At 48.1% G+C, this 24,321-nt stretch overlaps 1 protein-coding gene across 1 annotated transcript in view; it reads right to left on the bottom strand.

Moving 5' to 3' along the window:
* Window positions 1-1,047: 1,047 nt before the first annotated feature.
* The window catches only part of LOC126267213 (proteasome subunit beta type-1), a 31,641-nt gene continuing 8,367 nt past the window's right edge, over window positions 1,048-24,321 (bottom strand). The window contains exons 3-4 of the mRNA XM_049972186.1: window positions 22,698-22,934; window positions 1,048-1,329 (exon numbers count right to left, since the gene is read on the bottom strand). Of these exons, the coding sequence (XP_049828143.1) occupies window positions 1,144-1,329; window positions 22,698-22,934 (423 nt within the window). The 3' untranslated portion in view covers window positions 1,048-1,143. The remainder of the gene's footprint in view (window positions 1,330-22,697; window positions 22,935-24,321) is intronic.

The raw sequence follows: 24,321 nt of genomic DNA, 5'->3' as shown, positions 1-24,321 counted from the left end.
TGCTGCCTAGCCAATGGCCACTATGTTGCTCAACTGGAGCCACAGTGATGATTATGATGATTAGAAGTATCCAGTATCTCCAAACAATGTCTCATTGTTAAAGAGAATTAAATTCAAATCCGAAAGTAGGGTGGTCAATCAAGTACAACACGCTATAAAATCTATCACATAACACACTAGCAATTAACAGGCTTATGTGGCAAGCAAGCCTGGCACTTGTGCGAGATACAATTCACAACAACCAACAATGTTGAAAAGCCCTTCAAAGGAGCATCTTTATCTTTACATGTTGGTTACACAGTTTCTTGGTAATGGGCTGACAATACAAAACTGTAACAAGCAGAATCCATGCATCCGAAAAGTCACTCTTGCCAGAAAGCAAAAACTAATTGCTTGCACAAATGGCCAAGTCAAGAAGTAGGGGGCCATACAGCAATTAATTTCACCAATTATCATCAGAATTACAGTGAAGACCCTTGTTGAAGAATCAAATCTTGTTTCTACAACAAAAATGCATCAACAGCAGTGTGCATCAGCACCACAGAGCACATGGCAGCTTTGCTCCCAATGGAAGTGAACAAAGTGCCAGTACTTACATCCAACAACTGTAAACAACGACCAGCAGCACAGAGAAATCTGCAGGAGGGCAAACTAATTATTTAAAATGACAAGGCAATGCTACGGTCTTATTGTCACATGTGGACTACAGTAAGATGTTGCATATATGCATTTCTACTGTGTTACCTGAGGAACCATAACTTGGCTAGGTAGGAGATATTTTTAATGCAGAATTCGAAAAGCAATGTAAATTACTGAATTACTTCAGCAATTTATATGCCTGCAAAATACAGTTTCACACCTTGGATTAATCCCTGAATAGTGCCTTGGAGCACATTTGTCTGGTTGCTGTAAACTTTTTATGAGAAGAAAATCAATACAGGGTAAAATAGCAAAGGCATTCTTTAGCATTAATACTTTCACTACATCTTTTCTTCAAAAATGAGAAGTAGTTCATTCCTTAAATCATGTCTCAAAACATGCTGCACATTAATTTCTGAAGTTTTTAATTTTCCGACATTGAAATAACAAAGTTTATCGCTGTTACAATTAAAACATTAAAATATATATGAAAAAACTCAATGCTCAGTCTTGACGCAATTTAAATTTATCAACACTAACACCATCTTTAGTTATTACATTAATCAGAATGCTGTCTCCTGTGTATATGTCTCTCTCAGCAGCAGAAATAAACCCATCCTTAATTATTGCCAATGCCTTCTCTGCTGGAACAGGTTCTTTGGGTACATTTTCCATGTTTTTGTAACCAATCTGGAAAAAAGAATGTTTTGGGTTAGAAGCTACATTTTTATCACACTGTTTCATATTAAGTGTAGTAACATGGGCTATTCATACAATTACTAGAAAGTTCCAGCTGGATTACAAATAATGGGAGTACAAATAGCCACTCCCCTTACAGCTCAGATGTTGAGTGGTTGACAGGCACTAAACCAAGTTTGAGGTCGTATCTCAGCCACTTGACAATTTACTTTCTCAAACTTAACTAATTATATCCACACAAAAGCACAGATTCATCATCCTGGCCAGCTACAATCTCTTAGTGCTGCAGCACAGTGAGAAAGTAATCATTTATTTGCCTGTGTGTTTTTGTTAGTGATCTCTGAGGCAGGGGGAAAAAAAAGATCTGGAAATGTAGCAACAATTTAATCTTCTTTATGAGGCTCTCAAGCACCCAATGACTTTACTATATAATAAGAATACTTATTCGTTCAACACCATCCAGTTTAAACAGCATTTCAGGTACCTTGCCAATGGTACACTGAATTTCTTAATTGGCAGTTGCTTTCATGTCCAATGGATCTTAGCTATAGTCTCCTGTTATAATGTGGAATGAGTCAGTTAAAGCGTGCAAATTATGTCATTCGCTGGCTTACGCAGAATTTATCACTATCACAATCAGTGATGGCAGCTTGCAACAAATGGAATCAAAATTCACTAAATTTGCTACAATCAAATTTAATGCTCACATTAGCTGCGGCATTCACAGCAGAGCACTCATTGGCTGTTGGAGAATAAGCGACGCAGGTGTGCAGAACAAGCCTAAACACAACCGCCATCGTTTGTGACCCCAACTATAGAAATATATTAAGCCTCGTGCATTTTGCAACATGCCTCCTAGCTCCATTTTATACTGCATTGTATACGACGATATACACTTTATGTGACACACACACACACACACACACACACACACACACACTATTTATTACAGTCAGATTCTTAAATGGAATACAGAAAACAGTCAAGTAGATATGATTTCAGTTTGCGTTTGAAGTTAATTTCAATATCTATTAGATTCTTCACATCATTAACAAAGAGCTCAAAGATTTTTAAGGCTGAGTACCTCACACTCTTTTGTGTCACACTAAAGCCATCCTCATAGTGGACATGTTTCTCAATGTGAAGCACAATGGATGAGATTCCCATCGTGCTTAGTCTACACTTAGAAACAAGCCAATATATGACACGGAACATTCACAGAGTGTAACATGGTGGGATCTGGCGTTCCAGCTTGTCCCACAAATGCTCTAGACAGTCAGGGAGCATGTCGGCCATGGAAGTGTCAGAACATGACATAGGAAGTCTTGAGGAAGTCTAGCTGTAAGCTGACAAGCATTATCTTGGTCCTCACCATGTTGCTACGACAGATAAAAAGTAAAACGCGGTTGACAGCCCACACGTTGTTTGCTAAAACGGCTGATAAGTCAGATGGCAAACACAAACGAGAATCTTGGGGATTAAAAAAAAAAAAAAAAAAAAAAAGACATTTCGTGAGGAAATGGTGGACTGTCAAAGGTTGAGTGCAGTGAGTACAAAGTGGTGGGGCAGCACCACTTAACAAATGGTGATAGCTAAAAAGACTGTGACTGATGTGCAACCTAGACAAAAAGATCTCATGGCAGGTGGACAGAGAGGTGGTCATCCAAGCTGCTGGAAGAGGCTTAATAACCCGGAGCTTGTTCCTGTGAATGAAGGACCAGTGCTGATGCCAAAGAGACACCATCTGCCGACAGATGGCAACATAGAGATCATCAGATAGAATGTAAGACTTAGCAGGCAGATGTATGAGGGCTGCAGCCTTGGCAGCAGCATCAGCTGCCTCATTTCCTGTCAGAGCGACGTGACCAGGAACCCACATAAACATCACAGTGGTTCCATCAAGAGTGAGCAAGTGACAGTGTTTCTGGACCTTTTGCACTAATGGGTGAAAGGTGTACAGCACACACACGTGTTGAAAGGTACAGAGAGGCAGAGAAGACGATGCAATAGAAAAGCCTGTGTCGCCAGATGTACTGCGTGACATGATACAGGCAAAGACTCTGCTCTAAATACTGAGCAGTGTTCCAGAAGCCGATACCGGAAAATGTTGGTGCCAATGATGAAGGCACACCTGACACCATGGTCAATGCAAGAGCCATCAGTGTACACGAAAGTACTATGGCGAAGATGAGTGTGAAAGTCATTAAACTTAACGTGACAGAGCGAGCCTGCAGTAGTGTCCTTAGGAAGCAAATGAAGGCCAAGGTCAACACAGGCCACCACTCTAAGCCAAGGTGGTGAAGGGTTCACGACCACCGAGAAAGTGGCAGGTAGTGTGAAATTCAGCTGTTGAAGCAAGAGCCAAAAGCGAGCTTCAGCAGGTAACAGAAGAGGGATGAGCCCCATACCAGCGATCAAAGGATTCATCATAAAAGGAGGCATAGGATGAGTAGCCATGCATAACAGACATATGGCATGCATATCTGCTGAGCAGAAAGAGTAGGAAAGCGGTAGTTTGGCAGCTTCTGCGTACAGACCTTGCTAGTTAAATAGTGCCAGTGGCCAAACAAATGGCACAATGGTGGATAGTATTAAGAAGGCGTAAGAGGGACGGACGTGCAGATGCGAACAAAACACCAATACTCTAGTTTTGAAAGGACAAGGGACTAGTACAAACGGAGAAGGGTTATGAGATCTGTTCCCCAGGAAATACCACTGAAGACACGTATGACACTGAGGGACTGCATACAGGGCTGCCAGACGTGCGAGGACCAAGAAAGTTTCCTATCAAGCACAAGCCCCAGGAACTGGGTAGTTTCAACAAATGGAAGAGCAACATGCCCAGGATGTAAAGAAGATGCAAGAAACCATTGTGCTGTCAGAAATTTGTACACACAGTTTTGTCAGTGGAAAAACAAAAGCCACTGTCGATGCTCCACGAGCAAAGACAATGGAGACAACACTGAAGATGCTGCTCAGTGAGACAGGTGCATGGAGAACTACAAAAGATGGCAAAATTGTCAACAAAAAAGGAGCACGTGATGCCCAATGGGAGACAGGGCATTATAGGGTTAATGGCGATAGCAAAGAGGTCAACACTCAGGACAGAATCCTGTGGCACACTGTTTTCCTGAATAAAGCTTCTGACAAGGCAGAATCCATACAAACCTTGCAAACTCTACCTTTTAAAAATTCCTGATGGAAACGGGGCATGTGGCCATGGAAGCCACACATGTAGAGAGTACGACAGATACCAGACCCCAAGCAGCTATCGTAGGATTTCTCCAAATCGAAAAACATTGCAATAGTCTGGGATTTCTGCACAAAACCATTCATGACATGGGTAGATAAAGTGACAAGATGGTCAACTGCAGAATGGTGCACTTGAAATCCACTCTGTGCAGCAGTTAGTAAACTGCGAGACACAAGACACCATACCAGCCCAGCATGAATCAGACGTTCCATCACATTGCGAACACAGCGGGTGAGAGAAATCGTGCGGTAACTAGAAGCAAGGTGTTTGTCCTTACCGGCCTGTAGTATGGGCACGACAGTGGCTTCATCTGGGAAACGTGCCCTCTGCTCAGCTGTGATAATACGTATGAAGCAGGAAGTGTTTGCCCGCAAGAGAAAGGTGCTGCAACATATGAATGTGAACAATGTCTGGCCCTGGGGCAGACGTAGGTAGGTTGGTTTAAAAGGAAGGGAAGGGACCAAACACCAAGGTCATCAGTCCCTTGTTCCTGATAAAACAATGCCACAAGAGTGAGAATAAGACAGACGAGACATATAACACAAAACTGTAAGAAAGGAAAAACCATAAGAACGAAGGAAAGGCAACGGACACTAAAAGGAACCAAAGAGGACAAGAAAACAACAGAGACACACTAGAAACAGAAGAGAGTAAAACAAGTAAGCAGATTCACCCTCATGAATAAAGATAAAATGAGCGGCAACGAGTCCAGTAAACCAAGATTTTATTGCTGGACAGTCAAAGTGGGACAGTGCACCAGAACATGGGCCACTATCAACAGCACCAACAGTGAGGCGGGTCTTCACGGTGTGAGAGGTAACTGTGGGTCCCCCTAGCATGGCCAATGGAGCCAGCAGAGGACAACTGATTCCCTGTGAGAGGCACGCATGGAAGACTTCCACACATTCGTAGTCTCCTTAATGACACACAGTTTGTTGTGCATACAGTTATGCCATTCTGTCTCCCTAAGCCTAAAAACACTGCAGCGTAAGTCAGAACACATGTCAGGTTCAGATATGCCCATCTCCAAAAGCAGTTTCTGCGCAGACTGTCGGCAAGTACGTTACCAGGGGTGCTGACGTGTCCTGTGGTCCACACAAATACCACTGAACGACAGGACCATTCCAGGGCATAGATGGACTCCTGGATGGACACTATCAGCGGATGGTGAGGGTAGCACTGGTTGATAGCTTGTAGGCTGCTCAAGGAGTTAGTAAACAGAAGAAACAATTCCTCGGGACATGAATGGGTACACTGAAGTGCACGAGATATGGCTACCAGCTCTGCAATGAATACACTGCAGTCATTGGGCAAGGAATGCTGTTCAATATGGCCTCTGTGGACAAAGGAGAAGCCAACATTACCATCAGCCATCGAGCTGTCAGTGTAAACCACTTCAGAGCCCCAGGACACTTCAAGAATTGAGAGGAAGTGAGAGCAGAAAACCGAAGGGTTAACGGAGTTTTTATGGCCATGTGGAAGGTCCAGGTGAAGCTTCGGCCTACAGCTACACTACGGAGGTGTACGTGAATGGACCGCAAGGAGAGGTGCTACAGGCAAGGACTCCAGTTCAGACAGAAGTGATTGCACACGAATCGCAATCGTTAGCCCTAGCCTGGGCTGCCTATGTTGGAGGTGAATCGCCACGGTTGGGAAAAGAAGACGACAATTAGGACGTTCAAGAGAGCTACTAATGTGTGCAACGTAACTGGCCAGCAGTTGTGCACGTCTGATCTGCAATGGAGGGACTCCACCCTCCACCAGTATGCTGGTCACTGGACTCTTCCCAAAAGCTCCTATCACCAGTCGAAACCCGCAGTGGTGCACAGGGTCGAGTAAATGCAATGCTGAGGGCGCTGCCGAACCATAAACCACACGCCAATAGTCGATTTGGGATTGGACAAGGGCTCTGTAGAGCCGCAACAGCGTAGAGCGATCTGCACCCGAACTGGTGTTGCTCAGGCAACAGAGGTTATTGAGGTGCTGCTAGCGCTTTTGCTTAAGCTGATGAAGATGAGGAAGCCAAGTCAATCGAGCATCAAAAACCAATCCTGGGAATTAATATGTCTCCACTAGAGTGGATCATCATGAAGGTAAAGTTCTGGATCCGGATGAACAGTACGACGCTGGCAGAAGTGCACGAGACACGACTTTGCGGCTGAAAACTGGTAGCTGTGGGTGACAACCCACTGGATGGCACCCTGTGGGCGACTCTCAGCAACACCAGTACTGGAGCAGCAGTGCGAAATGCAGAAGTCATCCGCACGCAGAGAAGATGAGACTGAGGGCCCAACAGCTGTTGCTAGACCATTAATGGCCACTAAAAATAGAGAGAGACTCAATACAAAGCCCTACAGGACTCCATTCTCCTGGATATGGATGGAACCTTGGGAGGCACCAACTTGAACACGGAAAGTATGGAGCGACAGGAAATTTTGGATAAAAAATCGGGAGCGGGCCCCGGAGACCCCACTCATACAATGTGGCAAGGATATGATGTCGCCAGGTTGTGTTGTACGCTTTACCTACGTCAAAAAAGATGGCAACCAGGTGTTGCCGTCTGGAAAAGGCTGTTTGGGTGGCAGACTTGAGGGACACAAGATTATCTATCAGTGATAGAGCGCCCCTGGCAGAAACCGCCTTGACATGGAGCCAGTAGGCCACGTGACTCCAGGACCTAACCCCACCGCTGACATACCATGCGTTCCAACAGCTTACAAAGAACGTTGGTGAGGCCGATAGCTATCCACATCAATCAGGTTTTTACTAGGTTTGAGCACCGGAATGATGGTGCCTTCCCGCGACTGCGATGGAAAGATGCCATCACACCAGATCCGATTGAAGACAACAAGGAGATGTCGCTTGTAGTCAGATAAGAGATGTTTAATCATCTGGCTGTGGATCCAATCAGGCCCAGGAGCTGTGTCGGGGCAATGTGCAAGGGCACTGAGGAGCTCCCACTCTGTAAATGGGGCATTATAGTATTCACTGTGGTGTGTAGTGAATGAGAGGACTTTCCCTTCCAGAAGCCATTTGAGAGTGCGAGAAGCTGGGGAGGGGGGAGGGGTGGGGGTAATTCTCTGATGCAAAGGCTCAAGTGGAGTGCTTGGCAATCGCGTTTGCATCGATAGATAACACATCATTTATGGTAACACCAGCAACACCTGTTGGGGTCTTGTACCCAAAAAGACATTTGATCTTTGCCCAGACTTGGGAAGGTGTGCGAATTGGTGTGGGTGGAGGTTATACTTAACAGCCGAATTAAGTTAATGAGAAAGTTTGAGTCTCGTAACAAATAAATACCCCACTCATACGGTTATAGTTGGTGGGGACTTCAACCTACCCTCGGTATGTTGGCAAAAATACTTGTTCAAAACCGGTGATAGGCAGAAAACGTCTTCCGAGATTGTCCTAAATGCATTCTACGAAAATTATTTAGAGCAGTTAGTCCACGAACCCACACGAATTGTAAATGGTTGCGAAAACACACTTGACCTCTTGGCCACAAACAATCCAGAGCTGATAGAGAGCATCATGACTGATACAGGGATTAGTGATCACAAGGTCATTGTAGCTAGGCTCAATACCATTTCTTCCAAACCCATCAGAAACAAACGCAAAATAATTTTATTTAAAAAAGCGGATAAAGTGCCACTAGAAGCCTTCCTAAAAGACAATTTCCATTCCTTCCGAACTGACTATGCCAATGTAGACGAGATGTGGCTCAAATTCAAAGATATAGTAGCAACAGCAATTGAGAGATTCATACCTCATAAATTGGTAAGAGATGGAACGGATCCCCCGTGGTACATAAAAAAGGTCCGAACGCTGTTGCAGAGGCAACGGAAAAAGCATGCGAAGTTCAGAAGAACGCAAAATCCTGAAGATGGGCTAAAATTTACAGACGCGCGAAATTTGGCACGTACTTCGATGCGAGATGCCTTTAATAGGTTCCACAACGAAACATTGTCTCGAAATTTGGTAGAAAATCCGAAGAAATTCTGGTCGTATGTAAAGTACACAAGCGGCAAGACGCAGTCAATACCTTCGCTGCGCAGTGCCGATGGTACTGTTATCGACGACTGTGCCGCTAAAGCGGAGTTATTGAACGCAGTTTTCCGAAATTCCTTCACCAGAGAAGACGAATGGAATATTCCAGAATTTGAAACACGAACATCTGCTAGCATGAGTTTCTTAGAAGTAGATACCTTAGGGGTTGCGAAGCAACTCTAATCGCTTGATACGGGCAAGTCTTCAGGTCCAGATTGTATACCGATTAGGTTCATTTCAGATTACGCTGATACTATAGCTCCCTACTTAGCACTCATATACAACCGCTCGCTCACCGATAGATCTGTACCTACAGATTGGAAAATTGCGCAGGTCGCACCAGTGTTCAAGAAGGGTAGTAGGAGTAATCCATTTAACTACAGACCTATATCATTGACGTCTGTTTGCAGTAGGGTTTTGGAGCATATACTGTATTCAAACATTATGAACCACCTCGAAGGGAACGATCTATTGACACGTAATCAGCATGGCTTCAGAAAACATCGCTCTTGTGCAACGCAGCTAGCTCTTTATTCGCACGAAGTAATGGCCGCTATCGACAGGGGATCTCAAGTTGATTCCGTATTTCTAGATTTCCGGAAAGCTTTTGACACCCTTCCTCACAAGCGACTTCTAATCAAGCTGCGGAGCTATGGGGTATCGTCTCAGTTGTGCGACTGGATTCGTGATTTCCTGTCAGGAAGGTCGCAGTTCGTAGTAATAGACGGCAAATCATCGAGTAAAACTGAAGTGATATCAGCTGTTCCCCAGGGAAGCGTCCTGGGACCTCTACTGTTCCTGATCTATATAAATGACCTGGGTGACAATCTGAGCAGTTCTCTTAGGTTGTTTGCAGATGATGCTGTAATTTACCGTCTAGTAAGGTCATCCGAAGACCAGTATCAGCTGCAAAGCTGATTTAGAAAAGATTGCTGTATGGTGTGTCAGGTGGCAGTTGACGCTAAATAACGAAAAGTGTGAGATGATCCACATGAGTTCCAAAAGAAATCCGTTGGAATTCGATTACTCGATAAATAGTACAATTCTCAAGGCTGTCATTTCAACTAAGTATCTGGGTGTTAAAATTACGAACAACTTCAGTTGGAAGGACCACATAGATAATATTGTTGGGAAGGCGAGCCAAAGGTTGCGTTTCATTGGCAGGACACTTAGCAGATGCAACAAGTCCACTAAAGAGACAGCTTACACTACACTCGTTCGTCCTCTGTTAGAATATTGCTGCGCGGTGTGGGATCCTTACCAGGTGGGATTGACGGAGGACATCGAAAGGGTGCAAAAAAGGGCAGCTCGTTTTGTATTATCGCGTTATAGGGGAGAGAGTGTGGCAGATATGATACACGAGTTGGGATGGAAGTCATTACAGCATAGACGTTTTTCGTCGCGGCGAGCCCTTCTTATGAAATTTCAGTCACCAACTTTCTCTTCCGAATGCGAAAATATTTTGTTGAGCCCAACCTACATAGGTAGGAATGATCATCAAAATAAAATAAGAGAAATCAGAGCTCGAACAGAAAGGTTTAGGTGTTCGTTTTTCCCGCTCGCTGTTCGGGAGTGGAATAGTAGAGAGATAGTATGATTGTGGTTCGATGAACCCTCTGCCAAGCACTTAAATGTGTATTGCAGAGTAGTCATGTAGATGTATGGCACCCAAAGGTTGAGACTTATCTCTCCCAACAATCCTGCTTCCACTGTCTGATAAACGGTTCAATGCAGGCATGGAGCCGTTTATAGGCTATGAGGTGTTCCAGGGAAGGGTGCCGCTTATGCCGCTGTAGTGGTCGCCACCGTCCCTTAATTGCTTCAGTGACTTCGAGTGATCACCAAGGAACTGCATTATGCCTCAGGCACCCTAAAGAGCGAAGGATCCCGTTTTCTGTGCAGAAACAATTGTTGTAGTCACTTGCTCAACCATCACATCGAGGTTACCATGTGGGGGAGGTTCAATGGTGACAGCAGTGGTGAAAGTTTCCCAGTCTGCCTCATTTAAAGCCCATCTGGGTAGGTGTTCAAGGGCCTGATGCCAGGGCAGGGACAGGAAGACAGGGAAGTGGTCACTACCACACAGGTTGTCATGTGCTTTCCAGTGCATAGATGAGAGAAGTCCTGGGTTGAAAATTGATAAATAAATGGCTGAGTAACTACCATGAGCCATACTGAAATGGGTGGTGGCCCCAGTATTTAAGAGGCAGAGGTCGAACTGAGACAGTAAAGTTTCGACATTTCTGCCTCGGCCAGTAAGCACAGTGTCAACCCACAAGGTGTTATGGGTGTTAAATTCTCCTAAAAGTAGGAACGGTTTAGGGAGTTGATCAATCAGTGTAGGGGGTACTGCACCATCTGGAGGAAGATGTACATTGCAGACAGTTATTTCCTGCGTCGTTGTCATTCTGACACCCACAGCTTCGAGAGAGGTTTGAAGGGGCACATGTTCACTACAGACCGAGTTTAGGACATAAATGCAATCTCCACCTGACACTCGATTATAGTCGCAACAGTTCCTGTAATATCCTTTATAGCCGCAAAGGGCAGGGGTGCGCATTGCAGGGAACCAGGTGTCCCGAGGGCAATGCAGATAGCACGTGTAAAGCTTGACAGTTGCTGTAGCTCAGCCAGGTGGTGGAAAAAGCCGCCGCAATTCCACTGGAGGATTACACTGTGAGACAGTACAGGCGTGGAACATTCAATGAGGCAGTTTATGCCTCCAACACCTGCTGCCACCGATTTACTGCCTGAGCAGTCTATATCAATTGTGTCCGATTGTCTGGCGAGATCTAGGTCCTGAGTGGACACCAAAGTCTCCACCCCGTCCTCAGCTGCAGAGCTTGTAGGTGCCACTGCAATTTCCTTGGTCTTAGGGGTTTTCTTTTTGGATTTCTCTCACTGTTCCTTGGCCTTCCCCAGCTGGGAGAACTTCTTTAGCTCAGTCTCCGGGACTGAGGATGAGTGTGATGCCCTATGACCAGCTGCTTTTGGGCTCTTCAGCCACTGGCGGGTGTCGTCTTTCCCAATAGAAGAAACCTGAGAAGGGAGTGACCCAAGGGACCCCTTCCTAGCGAGAGAAGCCGAAGACAACTTATGGTTCTCTGGCTTAAAAGTGGGGACGGATGTCCCGGATGGTATGGGGGGGGGGGGGGGGGGGGGGGGGGTTTGCTCCCGAAGTAGGTGGTACAGGAGCAACAGGGAGGGAAATGCCCCCAACCATCAAGGGGACAGGTGTGGTCTTCCGGCTCTGAGAGGTGACCTGGGTTGGCGGAGCTGATGGTACCAGAACTGTTGTAGTGACCACGTAAGACGATGTCGTATGCACAGGTTCAAATTTTCTCCTAGCCTCATTGTAGGTCAGTCTGTCCAGGGTCTTATACTCCATGATTTTCCTTTCTTTCTGGAGAATCCTGCAGTCAGGCAAGAAAGGTGAATGGTTCTCTCTGCATTTGACACAGATGGGAGGTGGGGCACGTGGAGTATTGGGATGTGATGGGCGTCCGCAATCTTGGCATGCGATGCTGGAAGTATAGCAGGAAGACATATGGTTAAACTTCCAGCACTTGAAGCACCGCATCAGGGGAGAGATATAGGGCTTTACATCACAGAGGTAGACCATCATCTAGACCTTCTCGGGCTATGTAAAAACCTCAAAGGCTAAGATGAAGGCACCGATGGCAACCTGATTATCCTTCAGACCCCGGTAGACATGCCGGATGAAATGTACATCTCCCGCTCTAAATTGGCGCAGAGCTCATCATCAGACTACAAAAGAAGGTCTCTGTGAAATATGATACCCTGGACCATATTTACGCTCTTATTGGGCGTGATGGTTACAGAAAAATCCCCCAGCTTGTCACAGGCGATTAACTCCCGTGACTGGGCAGAGTATGCTGTTTTGATCAAGACTGACCCAGATCTCATTTTGGACAAGCCCTCCACCTCCTCGAACTTGTCCTCTAAATAATTAACAAAAAACTTAGGATTCATCGTCATGGAAGATTCCTAATAAGCTCTCGAACATACAAGGTACCGGGGCAAATAAGATCCGCTGCCATCCTTAGTCCGATGTTTCTCCATGGTGTGGCGAGGGAGGGGAGCGATTTGGGGTCATATGTCTCTGCGTTGAATTGAGCTCATGATCGCTTAGAGATTGCTGGTATTTCACCACCAGCAAGAGATGATGGACTATGCTCCGACATGTGTCATCCACCCTGATGTCTCCAACTCCGACTAGGGGCCCTCCCCATGGGCGCCACCCAGCCGCAGCAAAGTCCAATATTTGTGATATCGATGTGTTGTAGAATCTTAGAACATATTCTGAGCTCAAACATAATGAGGTGTGTCTAACAAAATGACCTGCATCATCATGAGTCCTGCATCAATCAGGAGATATCCATCTCACACTTTCCTCATATGATATAATAAAAGCTCTGGATAAAGGCAGTTGCATAGATGTATTTCTCAATTTCCGACAAGCATTTGACTCCGTTGGTTGGTTGGTTTGTGGGGGTTAAAGGGACCAGACTACTTAGGTCATCGGTCCCTTGTTCCACGACCATAACAATACACGAAGAAAAGTCCAACAAGCAATAAACACATAATGGAGACGACAAGGGACGACACAGTACAAGAAAGACATAGACGAAGACCAGAGAAAAGAGATTAAAAGACACACAGAGTGCGACGGTCATTGGCCGACCATGAAAATAAAACTGGAAAGGCCAACAACCAAGGGACACATTAAAACACCACAAACTAAAACCCCAGGCCAAAAGCCACAGTCGACACTAAAAAAAATAAAAAGGGACTCTCATATTGAATGATAAAAACCCCCTGCTCGAATAAAACGGAGAACTAAGTCAGCCATAGTAGAGTCATCGGTTAAAAGAGCAGGGAGTGTATCAGGCAGCGCGAACGTCTGCCTGAGGGCAGTTAAAAGTGGGCAGTCTAGTAAGACGTGTACCACGGTCAGGGCCAATCCGCAGCGACAGAGAGGCGGGTCGTCACGGCACAAGAGATACGCGTGCGTGAGCCGGGTATGTCCTATGCGGAGCCGGCAGAGGACGACAGCGTCCTTGCGAGACCCCCGCATGGAGGAGCGCCACACACTGGTTGTCTCCTTGACTGCCCGAAGTTTGTTGGGAGAGGGCAGGGTGCGCCACTCATCACGCCAAGCAGCAAGGACCTTCTGCCGCAATACGGATCGGGCGTCACTCTCTAAAAGACCGATCTCCATGGCCGGGGAACTGACCGCCTGTTTCGCCAGTTCGTCAACCCGCTCGTTACCCGGGATGCCGACGTGACCCGGGGACCAAACAAAGGTGACAGAGCGGCCGCAACGGACGAGAGTATGGAGGGACTCCTGGATGGCCATCACCAGACGGGAACGAGGGAAACACTGGTCAAGAGCTCGTAAACCGCTCAGGGAGTCACTACAGATGACAAAGGACTCACCTGAGCGGGAGCGGAGAAACTCTAGGGCACGATAGATGGCAACCAACTCGGCAGTGTATACACTGGAGCCAGCTGCCAATGACCGTTGCTCACAATAATCCCGTAGAGTGAGAGCGTAACCAGTGTGACCAGAGACCACCGAACCGTCGGTGTAGGCCACCGTCGCGTTCGGAAACTCGGCCAGGATGGAAAGAAAGCGGCGGCGGAGGGCCTCCGGAGGCACTGAGACCTTCGGACCCTGTGCCAAGTCGAGCCGAAGGCACGGTCGGGGCACACTCCACGGGGGCAGACGGAGATTGGCCCGGAAAACAGACGGCAGAGGAAAAAAGTCAAGGCCACGGAGAAGGTCCCGGAGGCGAACCGCAATGGGACACCCTGACCGGGGCCGCCTGTCTGGAACATGGACGATCGAGCGCGGGAACAGGAGACGGTAGTTTGGATGCCCTGGCATGCTATAAACGTGCGCGGCATAGGCGGCCAGAAGGCGGTCACGCCGGAACCGCAATGGAGGGACACCAGCCTCCACAAGTATGCTGTCGACGGGGCTTGTCCGGAACGCTCCCGTGGCGAGGCGGATCCCGCAGTGGTGTAAGGGGATCCAGCAATCGCAATGCTGAAGGCGAGGCAGAACCGTACGCCACACACCCATAATCAAGGCGGGACTGGATCAGCGCTTGATATAGGTGGAGGAGGGTGGACCGGTCGGCACCCCACCTGGTGTGGCTTAAGCAACGGAGAGCGTTTAAGTGCCGCCAGCATGTTTGCTTCAGCTGCCTAATATGGGGCAGCCAAGTCAACCGGGTATCGAACACCAGTCCCAAGAACCGATGCGTCGCGACCACAGCAAGAGGTTCACCGTCAAGGTAAAGGCGCGGCTCAGGGTGAACCGTGCGACGCCGGCAGAAATGCATAACGCAGGTCTTCGCGGCCGAAAACTGGAAGCCGTGCGCTACAGCCCATGACTGCGCCTTGCGGATGGCACCTTGCAGCTGCCGTTCAGCAGCGGCGATGCCACTGGAGCTGTAATATAGGCAGAAGTCGTCCGCATATAGAGAAGCCGCGACAGACGACCCCACCGCCTCAACGAGCCCATTGAAGGCAATTAAAAACAGGGACACACTGAGGACAGACCCCTGTGGGACCCCGTTCTCCTGGACCCGGGAGGAACAATGCGACGCAGCTACTTGCACGCGGAAGGAACGATACGAAAGAAAATTCTGAATAAAAATCGGGAGCGGGCCCCTAAGGCCCCACCCATGAAGTGTGGCCAGGATGTGATGGCGCCAAGTCGTATCGTATGCCTTCCGCATGTCGAAGAAGACGGCAACCAGATGTTGGCGGCGCGCAAAGGCTGTACGGATGGCAGACTCCAGGGAGACCAGATTATCGACGGCAGAGCGGCCTTTACGGAACCCACCCTGAGACGGAGCCAGAAGGCCCCGAGACTCGAGGAGCCAACTCAACCTCCGGCTCACCATACGTTCCAGCAACTTGCAAGGAACGTTGGTGAGGCTTATGGGGCGATAGCTGTCCACCTCCAGCGGGTTCTTGCCAGGTTTCAATACGGGGAGGACTATGCTTTCCCGCCATTGAGACGGGAAAACACCCTCGACCCAGACGCGATTGAAAAGATCTAGGAGGCGTCGCTGGCAAGGCACTGAGAGGTGTTTCAGCATCTGGCTGTGAATGCGGTCTGGTCCAGGAGCCGTATCAGGGCAAGCAGAAAGTGCGCTCTGGAATTCCCATTCGCTGAAAGGAGCATTGTACGACTCCGCGTGTGAAAGGAAAGCCTCCGACTTTCCAACCGCTCTTTCCGGGAGCGGAAGGCCAACGGGTAGTTCGTTGACGCGGAACACTGAGCAAAATGCTCTGCTAACCGGTCCGCAATCGTGTCGGAGTCGGTGCACACTGCTCCATTCAGCGAAAGCCCAGGGACAGAGACAGGTGGCCGATAGCCTTGGAGTCGCCGAATCTTGGCCCAAACCTGCGATGCAGAGGTACGGACGCCAATGGTGGAAACATAACGTTCCCAGCACTCCTGCTTCCGTTGGCGAATAAGGCGTCGGGCTCGGGCGCGGAACTGTTTAAAAGCAATGAGGGTCTCCAACGACGGGTGCCGCTTATGGCGCTGAAGAGCCCGCCGGCGATCTCGAATCGCCTCTGCGATCTCGGGCGACCACCACGGCACAGTCCTCCGCCGAGGTGACCCGGATGTACAGGGAATCGCAGATGCCGCCGCAGAAACGATGCTGGTGGTGACCGACTGAACCACCGCATCAATCGGATCAGTGGAAGGAGGTGCGATCACTGCGACAGATGTAAATAAGTCCCAATCAGCCTTATTCAGAGCCCATCTGGAGGGGCGTTCAGAAGAGTGACGCTGTGGCAGTGACAGAAAGATGGGGAAATGGTCACTACCACATAAGTCGTCATGGACCCTCCAGTGGATGGATGGTGAAAGTCTGGGGCTGCAAATAGAAAGGTCAATGGCCGAAAACGAGCCATGGACCGCACTAAAGTGGGTCGCCTCTCCCGTGTTTAAAAGGCAGAGGTCAAGCTGTGACAGAAGAGTCTCGACATCTCTGCCCCGGCCAGTAATCGCGGCGCTACCCCACAAGGGGTTATGGGCGTTAAAATCGCCCAGCAACACAAAGGGAGGCGGCAGTTGTCCTATCAATGCAGCCAACACATGACGAGAGACATCACCATCCGGCGGAAGGTACAAACTGCAGACAGTAATAGGCTGAGGCGTCCACATCCTTACAGCGACAGCCTCTAAGGGTGTATGAAGAGGCACACACTCGCTGTAGATAGAGTTAAGGACGTAGACGCAGACTCCACCAGACACCCTCTCATAAGCTGCCCGGTTCTTATAATAACCCCGATACCCTCGTAGGGCAGGGGTCCGCATTGCCGGAAACCACGTTTCCTGGAGGGCAATGCAGAAGAAAGGGTGACTGCTGACGAGTTGGCGGAGCTCAGCAAGGTGGTGGAAATAACCGCTGCAGTTCCACTGGAGAATCACTTTGTCCATGGGCGAAATAGGCGTGAAGGGACCGAGGAGGCAGATCACGTCACTGGGTCACCTGCTGTCACCGATCGAGGACCGGTACAATCGGCGTCCTTGGCGTCTGAGGGTATGGCGAGATCCAGGTCCTCAGCGGACGCCAGGATCTCCACCTCATCCCCAGACGCAGAGCCTGTATGGAGCGGTGGGGTGGATGCCACCGCGCGTTCCTTGGCCTTAGAGGCCTTCTTCTTCTTCGTCTTCTCTCTCTGCTCCTTGGGCTTTACTGGCTGGGAGGGCTCCACCGAGTCAGTCTCCGGGACGGAGGAGGAGCGGGAAGCCCTGCGACCAGCCGCTGGCCTGCTTTTCAGCCATTGGCTGACGTCACTCTTCCCAGAGGTGGAAACCTGGGAAGGGAGGGACCCGAGGGATCCCTTGCGAGAGAGAGTCGCCGAAGAAGTCGGACGCTTCTCCGGCTTAGAGTTGGGGACTTGTGTCCCCGATGGTTGGGGGGTCGTTGCTCCTGAGGTAGGTGGTGCAGGAGCAACAGATGGGGAAGTGCCCCCCACCATCAAGGGGGCAGGTGTAGTATTCCGGCTCAGAGTGTTCAGTGGAATCGGTGCAGCAGATGACAAAACTACTGTTTTGGCAGCGGTGGCATAGGAGCTGGTCAGAGCCACAGGATGTAGCCTCTCGTATTTCCGCTTAGCCTCAGTATAGGTCATGCGGTCCAGGGCCTTATACTCCATGATCCTTCGTTCTTTCAGTAGAACCTTGCAGTCTGGCGAGCAAGGGGAATGGTGTTCGCCGCAGTTCACACAGATGGGAGGCGGCGCACATGCAGTATTTGGATGTGAAGGGCGTCCACAATCTCTGCATGTCATGCTGGAAGTACACCGAGATGACATGTGGCCGAACTTCCAGCATTTGAAACACCTCATCGGGGGAGGGATATAGGGCTTCACATCACATCGGTAGACCATCACCTTGACCTTTTCGGGTAGGACGTCACCCTCGAAGGCCAAGATGAAGGCACTGGTGGCTACCTGATTATCCCTCGGACCCCGATGGACGCGCCGGACGAAGTGAACACCCCGCCGTTCTAAATTGGCGCGTAGCTCGTCGTCCGACTGCAAGAGTAGGTCCCTATGGAATATAATGCCCTGGACCATGTTGAGACTCTTATGGGGTGTGATCGTGACGGAAACATCCCCCAACTTGTCACAAGCGAGTAACCGCCGTGACTGTGCAGAGGATGCCGTTTTGATCAATACTGCCCCAGAGCGCATTTTGGACAAGCCCTCCACCTCCCCAAACTTGTCCTCCAAGTGCTCGACAAAAAACTGAGGCTTGGTCGCCATAAACGATTCCCCATCGACTCGTGTACAGACTAAATAGCGAGGTGAATAAGGTTCGCTGCCAACCGTAGCCTTTCGTTCCTCCCATGGTGTGGCCAGGGAGGGGAACGATTGTGGATCATATGCCTGAGCGTTGTATTGAGGCCGAGAACGCTTAGAGACTGCTGGCGGCTGGCCGCCAGCAAGAGATGATGTACCACGCTTCATCGCGGGTCATCCGCCCTGATGCCACCTACTCCGACCAAGGGCCCTCCCCACGGGCGCCACCCAGCCTCAGCAACGACCACCTGGCGGGATGGCCATTGCCGGGAGTCCCGATGCCCCAAGGAGACAGGCATCTACTCCTTGGCATACGCGGGGAGTTAACGGCGCAGGCATCAGTAGAGCGATCCCTGTGTTGTCAGGGGGCTACAACCGACAGGGTACATGGCGGCCCCACCACAACGGACTGGCTACCGTGCTGGATTTCAGGTGAAATGTAGCCCATGATCGTCATTGGCGCATAAAGCGACACAGCAGAGCAGACTGCAAAAACCGCACCCAAGAACAAAGCCACGCCCTAGAGATGGTGAGTGGGCGGGACAGCTATGCGATGACGACCAACGAAGCTAGAGATGGTAATGAGCGATGGACACATTGCACCTTGTAAGGCGCCCTTCCCCAATCAGCTCGCTCGTCGGAAGAATTTAGAAGATGGAGGTCAAACCCGGTAGGGGACCATCACATAAGGCCGAAACGTTTGAGACTCCTTTTAGTCGCCTCTTACGACAGGCAGGAATACCGTGGGCCTATTCTTACCCCCGAACCCACAGGGGGTGATTTGACTCCGTACATCTACACCTATTGTCAAAAGTACAACTGTATGGGGTATTGAGCAAAATTTGTGACTTGAATGAGGATTTTTTGGTAGGGAGGATGCAGCATTTTATCTTAGATGGAGAGTCACAGTCAGACGCAAAAGTAACTGTGTGTGTGCCCCAAGGAAGTGTTTTGGTACCACTGCTGTTCATGTCGAACATTAATGATCTTGCATGCAATACTGACAGTAACTTCAAACATTTTGCAGGCAACACAGTTCACTATAGCGAAGTACTGCCTGGAAGAAACTGCATAAAATCGGATCTTGGTATGATTTAAAAGTGGTGTAAAGATTGGTAATTTGCTTTAAGCATTTAGAATTGTAAAACTGTGCACTTCACAAACAAGTAGTATCCTACTATGACTATAATATCAATGACCCACAGCTGGAATCAGCTAACTCCTACAACTAACTGGGTGTAACACTTTTTAGGGACATTAAATCTAATGATCACATAGGCTGTTGTGGGTAAAGCAGCTAGTAGACCTCTGTTTATTAGTAGAATACTGTGAAAATGCAGTCAGTCTACAAATGAGATTTGTAAGCAACCACTTGTGCAACCCATTCTGGAATACCAATCAAGTGTGTGGAACCCATACCAAATAGCACTAACAGGGGACACTGACTGTATACAGAGAAGGGCAGCACAAATGGTCACAGGTTTGTTTGGCACATGGGAGCAAGAGAAATGCTGAAGAAACTGAACTGGTGGACTTTTGAAGACAGACAAATTATCCCAAGAAAGCTTACTTCCAAAGTATCAAGGACTAGCTTCAAATGGCGACTCCTGAAACATGCTACAACCCCCTAGTGATTGCTCAATTAGGGATCAAGATTACATTTACTAAAGAATCATTCTTCCCACACTTCATATGCGAATGGAACAGGAAGAAAAGCTTTAATTGGGGCAATGAGGTGTACCTTCTGCCTTGCACTTCACAGTGGTTTGCATCATGCCTATGTAGATAGAGACGAATCAGCCAGCTGAGCTGTGTAACTATCATGCAAGCAAGGAAACCCAGGTTGTGAAGCAGCCACTAAAATCTCACATGTTGTATTCTGCTGCATATTGTGCCACTGGATGGTCCGCCTTGTTTTTGACAACAGTTTGGTGCTGACCATGCACTCCGGTTGACAGCTGGTGGGTGCCAGCCTCTGATGGGATAGGATAAGCCTGTGACAGGATTAGAGTAAGTGGGGCTGGGTGAGTGGATTGGACAGGTCTTGCATCTGGGCCGTCCATAAAGGTATTAACCCTGTGGCAGGGGATTGGGGTGGGTGTGGCATACGGATGGAGGTTGGGTGGGCAGTGGACCACCACTTTGAGATGGGATGACAGTACCTTGGGTAGGATGTACCTCATTTCAGGGCATCATGATAGATAATCAAGGCCCTGACAAAGGACGTGGTTCTTTGTTTCAGTCCTGGGTGGTGTTGGGTGACATGTGAGCACTTCTTTGTTGCTGGTTCTTGTGATGGATGTGAGGATCAGGTGTGTGGGGGGCTTTGGCATGAGAGACCTGTAGCTATTAAAGGTATTGCCTGCCTGTGAAGGCCTTTGTGAAGCCTTCAGCATACTGGGTGAGGGAGTTGTTATAACTGCAGATTTGCCTACTACTGGTGGTAAGGCTGTATATAGGAAGGGAGGGGGGGGGAGATTTTTTGGTGTGGAAGGGATGGTGGGTGTGAAAGTGCAGGTACTGTTGGTGATTACTGTATCTGATGCAGACCAAAGTGTGGGTGGAACCATCTGAGAGGAGGAGATCGACATCTATGAAGGTGGCACGACAAGGTGGAGGAGGACAAGGTGAAGGGGGGTGGGAAAGAAGGTGCTGAGATTGTGGAGGAATGAGGATAAGGTGTTCTGACCTTGGGTCCAGATCATAAAGGTTTCATCCATAAACCAGACCAAGGGTTTGGGGTTTGAGGATAATCCAGCACATGGGGCGGGTGATGCTCATGGAGTGAGTATTCACATTCACCGCATAGGAAGTCCTCTGTACAGTGATAAGACATGCGCCCAAAATGTGAAAACACCTCATCGATGGTGGAAAGTATGGCTTCACATCACACTGACCTCCTCTGGGAAAATATCCCTATCCTAGTCAAAAGGCAGAATAAAGGTGTCAGTATCAATTAGATTATCCTTAAGGCCTTTCTCAACATGCTGAACAAGAACGCTTCATTACTCCAGACTGACTCCCTGAGCCATAATTGAAGACTGGTCTGGAGTAATGGACACGGGGATGTGGCCAAGGTGGTAAAAGGCACGAAGGGCCACAGATTGGGCGGCAGAAGAGGTTCTGATCAACAGCAAACCTGACCACGTCTTACTCTGCAAGTCCACTCCGCCAAACTTGTCTCCCATGGTTTCTACAAAAAATAATCGGTTGGTGGGAGTGAAAGTATCCCTGTTAGTCCACGTGCAGACCATGTAGCATGGAATGGGTTTCACTTTGAGCAGTCGCCTGGCCCTCCTCCCAGTGTCTATCCAGAAGAGGACCGCAGGGTTATAAGAAACAGCATTAAGGATTGATTGCCAACTAAAGAGACAGCCACAGAAGAATGGTCAGACTGAGCCTAATGCACTTCATTCGCAAAAGCACCCATTCTGATACCACCCCTCAGATCGGGTGCTCTCCGTGGGTAACACCGAGCCATAGCAAGGCCCACCTGGCACTTTTAATTGCCAGTTTTGGGAGTTCTGATGCTCCAGAATGACAAGCACCCACTCCTAAGCATACATGGGGAGGTATCAGCTCAGGTACCAGAAGTTTAATTTGTGTTGTCAGGGGCACAGCTGAAAGGGTACGTAACAACAGCACCACACGGACTGGATACTGTGCTGGCTGTCTAATGTTAAAGGACAATGGCGTCAAGGAATAGATGGAAGAGATGGTAAGGCCACACATTGAAGATACCGAGTACGTTGTTCGTCCCAAAATCAAACCCCACTAAGGGACCAATAATGCTGAAAAGGAAAGGTGGAAACAGACAAGAAAGGAAGGGGGGGGGGGGGGGGGGGGAGGGAAAAAAAGGAAAAAAAAAAAAAAAAACTAGAACGAATACCAGAAACCCGGAGGATAACTCGGGCAACTAAGCAAGGACATAGAGGGGAAGGAGGGGGCAGGGCAGGGACGGGCTACGGGGAGGGAATGGGAAGGGTCACAATAGCTCAGGATCCTGTGAGCACCACACACAAACTCATGAAAGAGCTGTTCTCTGAATTTAAATCATGACTCTATGCAGTGGCTCAAACAAAATTACTACTATGACAGACAAGTTGCCCAATCATAGAAACTTAGTGCTACCCATACAACGTTAGGGCAGTTTGCTAGTTGCATGTACAAATTTGGGAGAAGGTTAACAGACCTGGTTGTCCAACAGAGGTTGCAGAAGAGCACCAGCCGATCCACCAGCACGATAATTAGATCTTTCACAATGACCAATAGGGTCGTAGCTGAACACACAACCATGTCCATCTGCATCCAGTCCCGCTAAGATGTTGGAGACATAATATGGGAAGAACCTTTTATAGTACAGCATAGTGGATAGCATCTGTGCCACTGCTGGTGTTGCCATTTGTTTTTGGTGTTCGTGCAGGTACATCTGAAAGAAGAAAAGAAGAAATTGTATGGCAGTCTCCTCCATTTTAAAGCTAAATTCAATACACAGTATTTAAACATTATATTTAACAACAAGGTCAACAATAACACAGAAGAGTGCAGCATCAATGTTTTTCATTATGAAAGGCAACAAGGTGATAAATTGTAGAGGGAATTATGGTTGGAGATTACTGTGTCACTTTACTTATTAGAAGCAAAGAACTGACACTGCTGAAGATGGGGTCAGAGGATTAAATTTACATGACCCACTTCAGTATGCCACAGAATATCTACACTACTGACCATTAAAACTGCAACAGCATGAAGGCAGTATGCTATGAACACCAAATTGGCATGAAGTGTCCTTCATGTGTATATATTAAAATTTCAGTAAAGCAGGTAAGAGTAATTCCCACCAACTTACTTACACACAAAAAGATTATGCAGCAAGTTTCTCATTAAGAAACTGCATTTGCACAGAGGTAGTCTGTGATAAGGTTGTGTTATGCCTTGTGAGGGAAGGAGAAACAACCTTGAAATTTGACAACAAAACACTGTTCCCTATTGAGACTGATTTCTCTTTCCTTCTGCATTTTATTATTTGTTTACTGATGTTAAATGTCTTTAGTTCTCATCTACTTTTTCGCTCTTGTACAGTAAGCTACAGCCCATCACATTTCTAAGGTATATCTTTTCTGCACTTTTTATTCGTCTGACATCTCGTTGCATTGGCGTCCAGTATTCATTTCCACAGGATAATGTTGCCACTGCCATTACTTTTTTTGACTTTGGAAGTGTCTCCCATCTGCTTTCCAAAAATTTCACTTGATTATTCCACACAACATCTGGCACTTTTTGATGTGATGCACAAGTAACGTCGCTGAGCAGGTGTAAGAACTTTTGATCTACTCTGTTTTATCATTGAGAAATATACTGGTCTGAAGTGGCTAACTTCCTCTGAATGCCATCACTTTTGCCTTTGTTGTAGAGATGTTCAAACAATATTCCTGTGCTATTTTCATTAGTACGCACAACTTTTACAGAGATCATCACCTGAGTCTGCTAAAATTGCTATCAACTGGAAAGATCCTTGTGTTTAGAATGATGTTAATATGAAAGAATGTAGGTATTTTCTTCTGTCATTCATTAATGACATCTAAGTACCGAGCGAGGTGGCGCAATGGTTAGCACACTGGACTCGCATTCGGGAGGACGACGGTTCAATCCCGTCTCCGGCCATCCTGATTTAGGTTTTCCGTGATTTCCCTAAATCGTTTCAGGCAAATGCCGGGATGGTTCCTTTGAAAGGGCACGGCCGATTTCCTTCCCAATCCTTCCTTAACCCGAGCTTGCGCTCCGTCTCTAATGACCTCGTTGTCGACGGGACGTTA

This window comes from Schistocerca gregaria, chromosome 4 (genome assembly GCF_023897955.1).
Source record: "Schistocerca gregaria isolate iqSchGreg1 chromosome 4, iqSchGreg1.2, whole genome shotgun sequence".
In the NCBI taxonomy this organism is placed as follows: domain Eukaryota; kingdom Metazoa; phylum Arthropoda; class Insecta; order Orthoptera; family Acrididae; genus Schistocerca; species Schistocerca gregaria.
The sequence above is the reverse complement of the archived record's forward strand: the minus strand, read 5'-3'. Positions and strand labels throughout refer to the sequence as shown.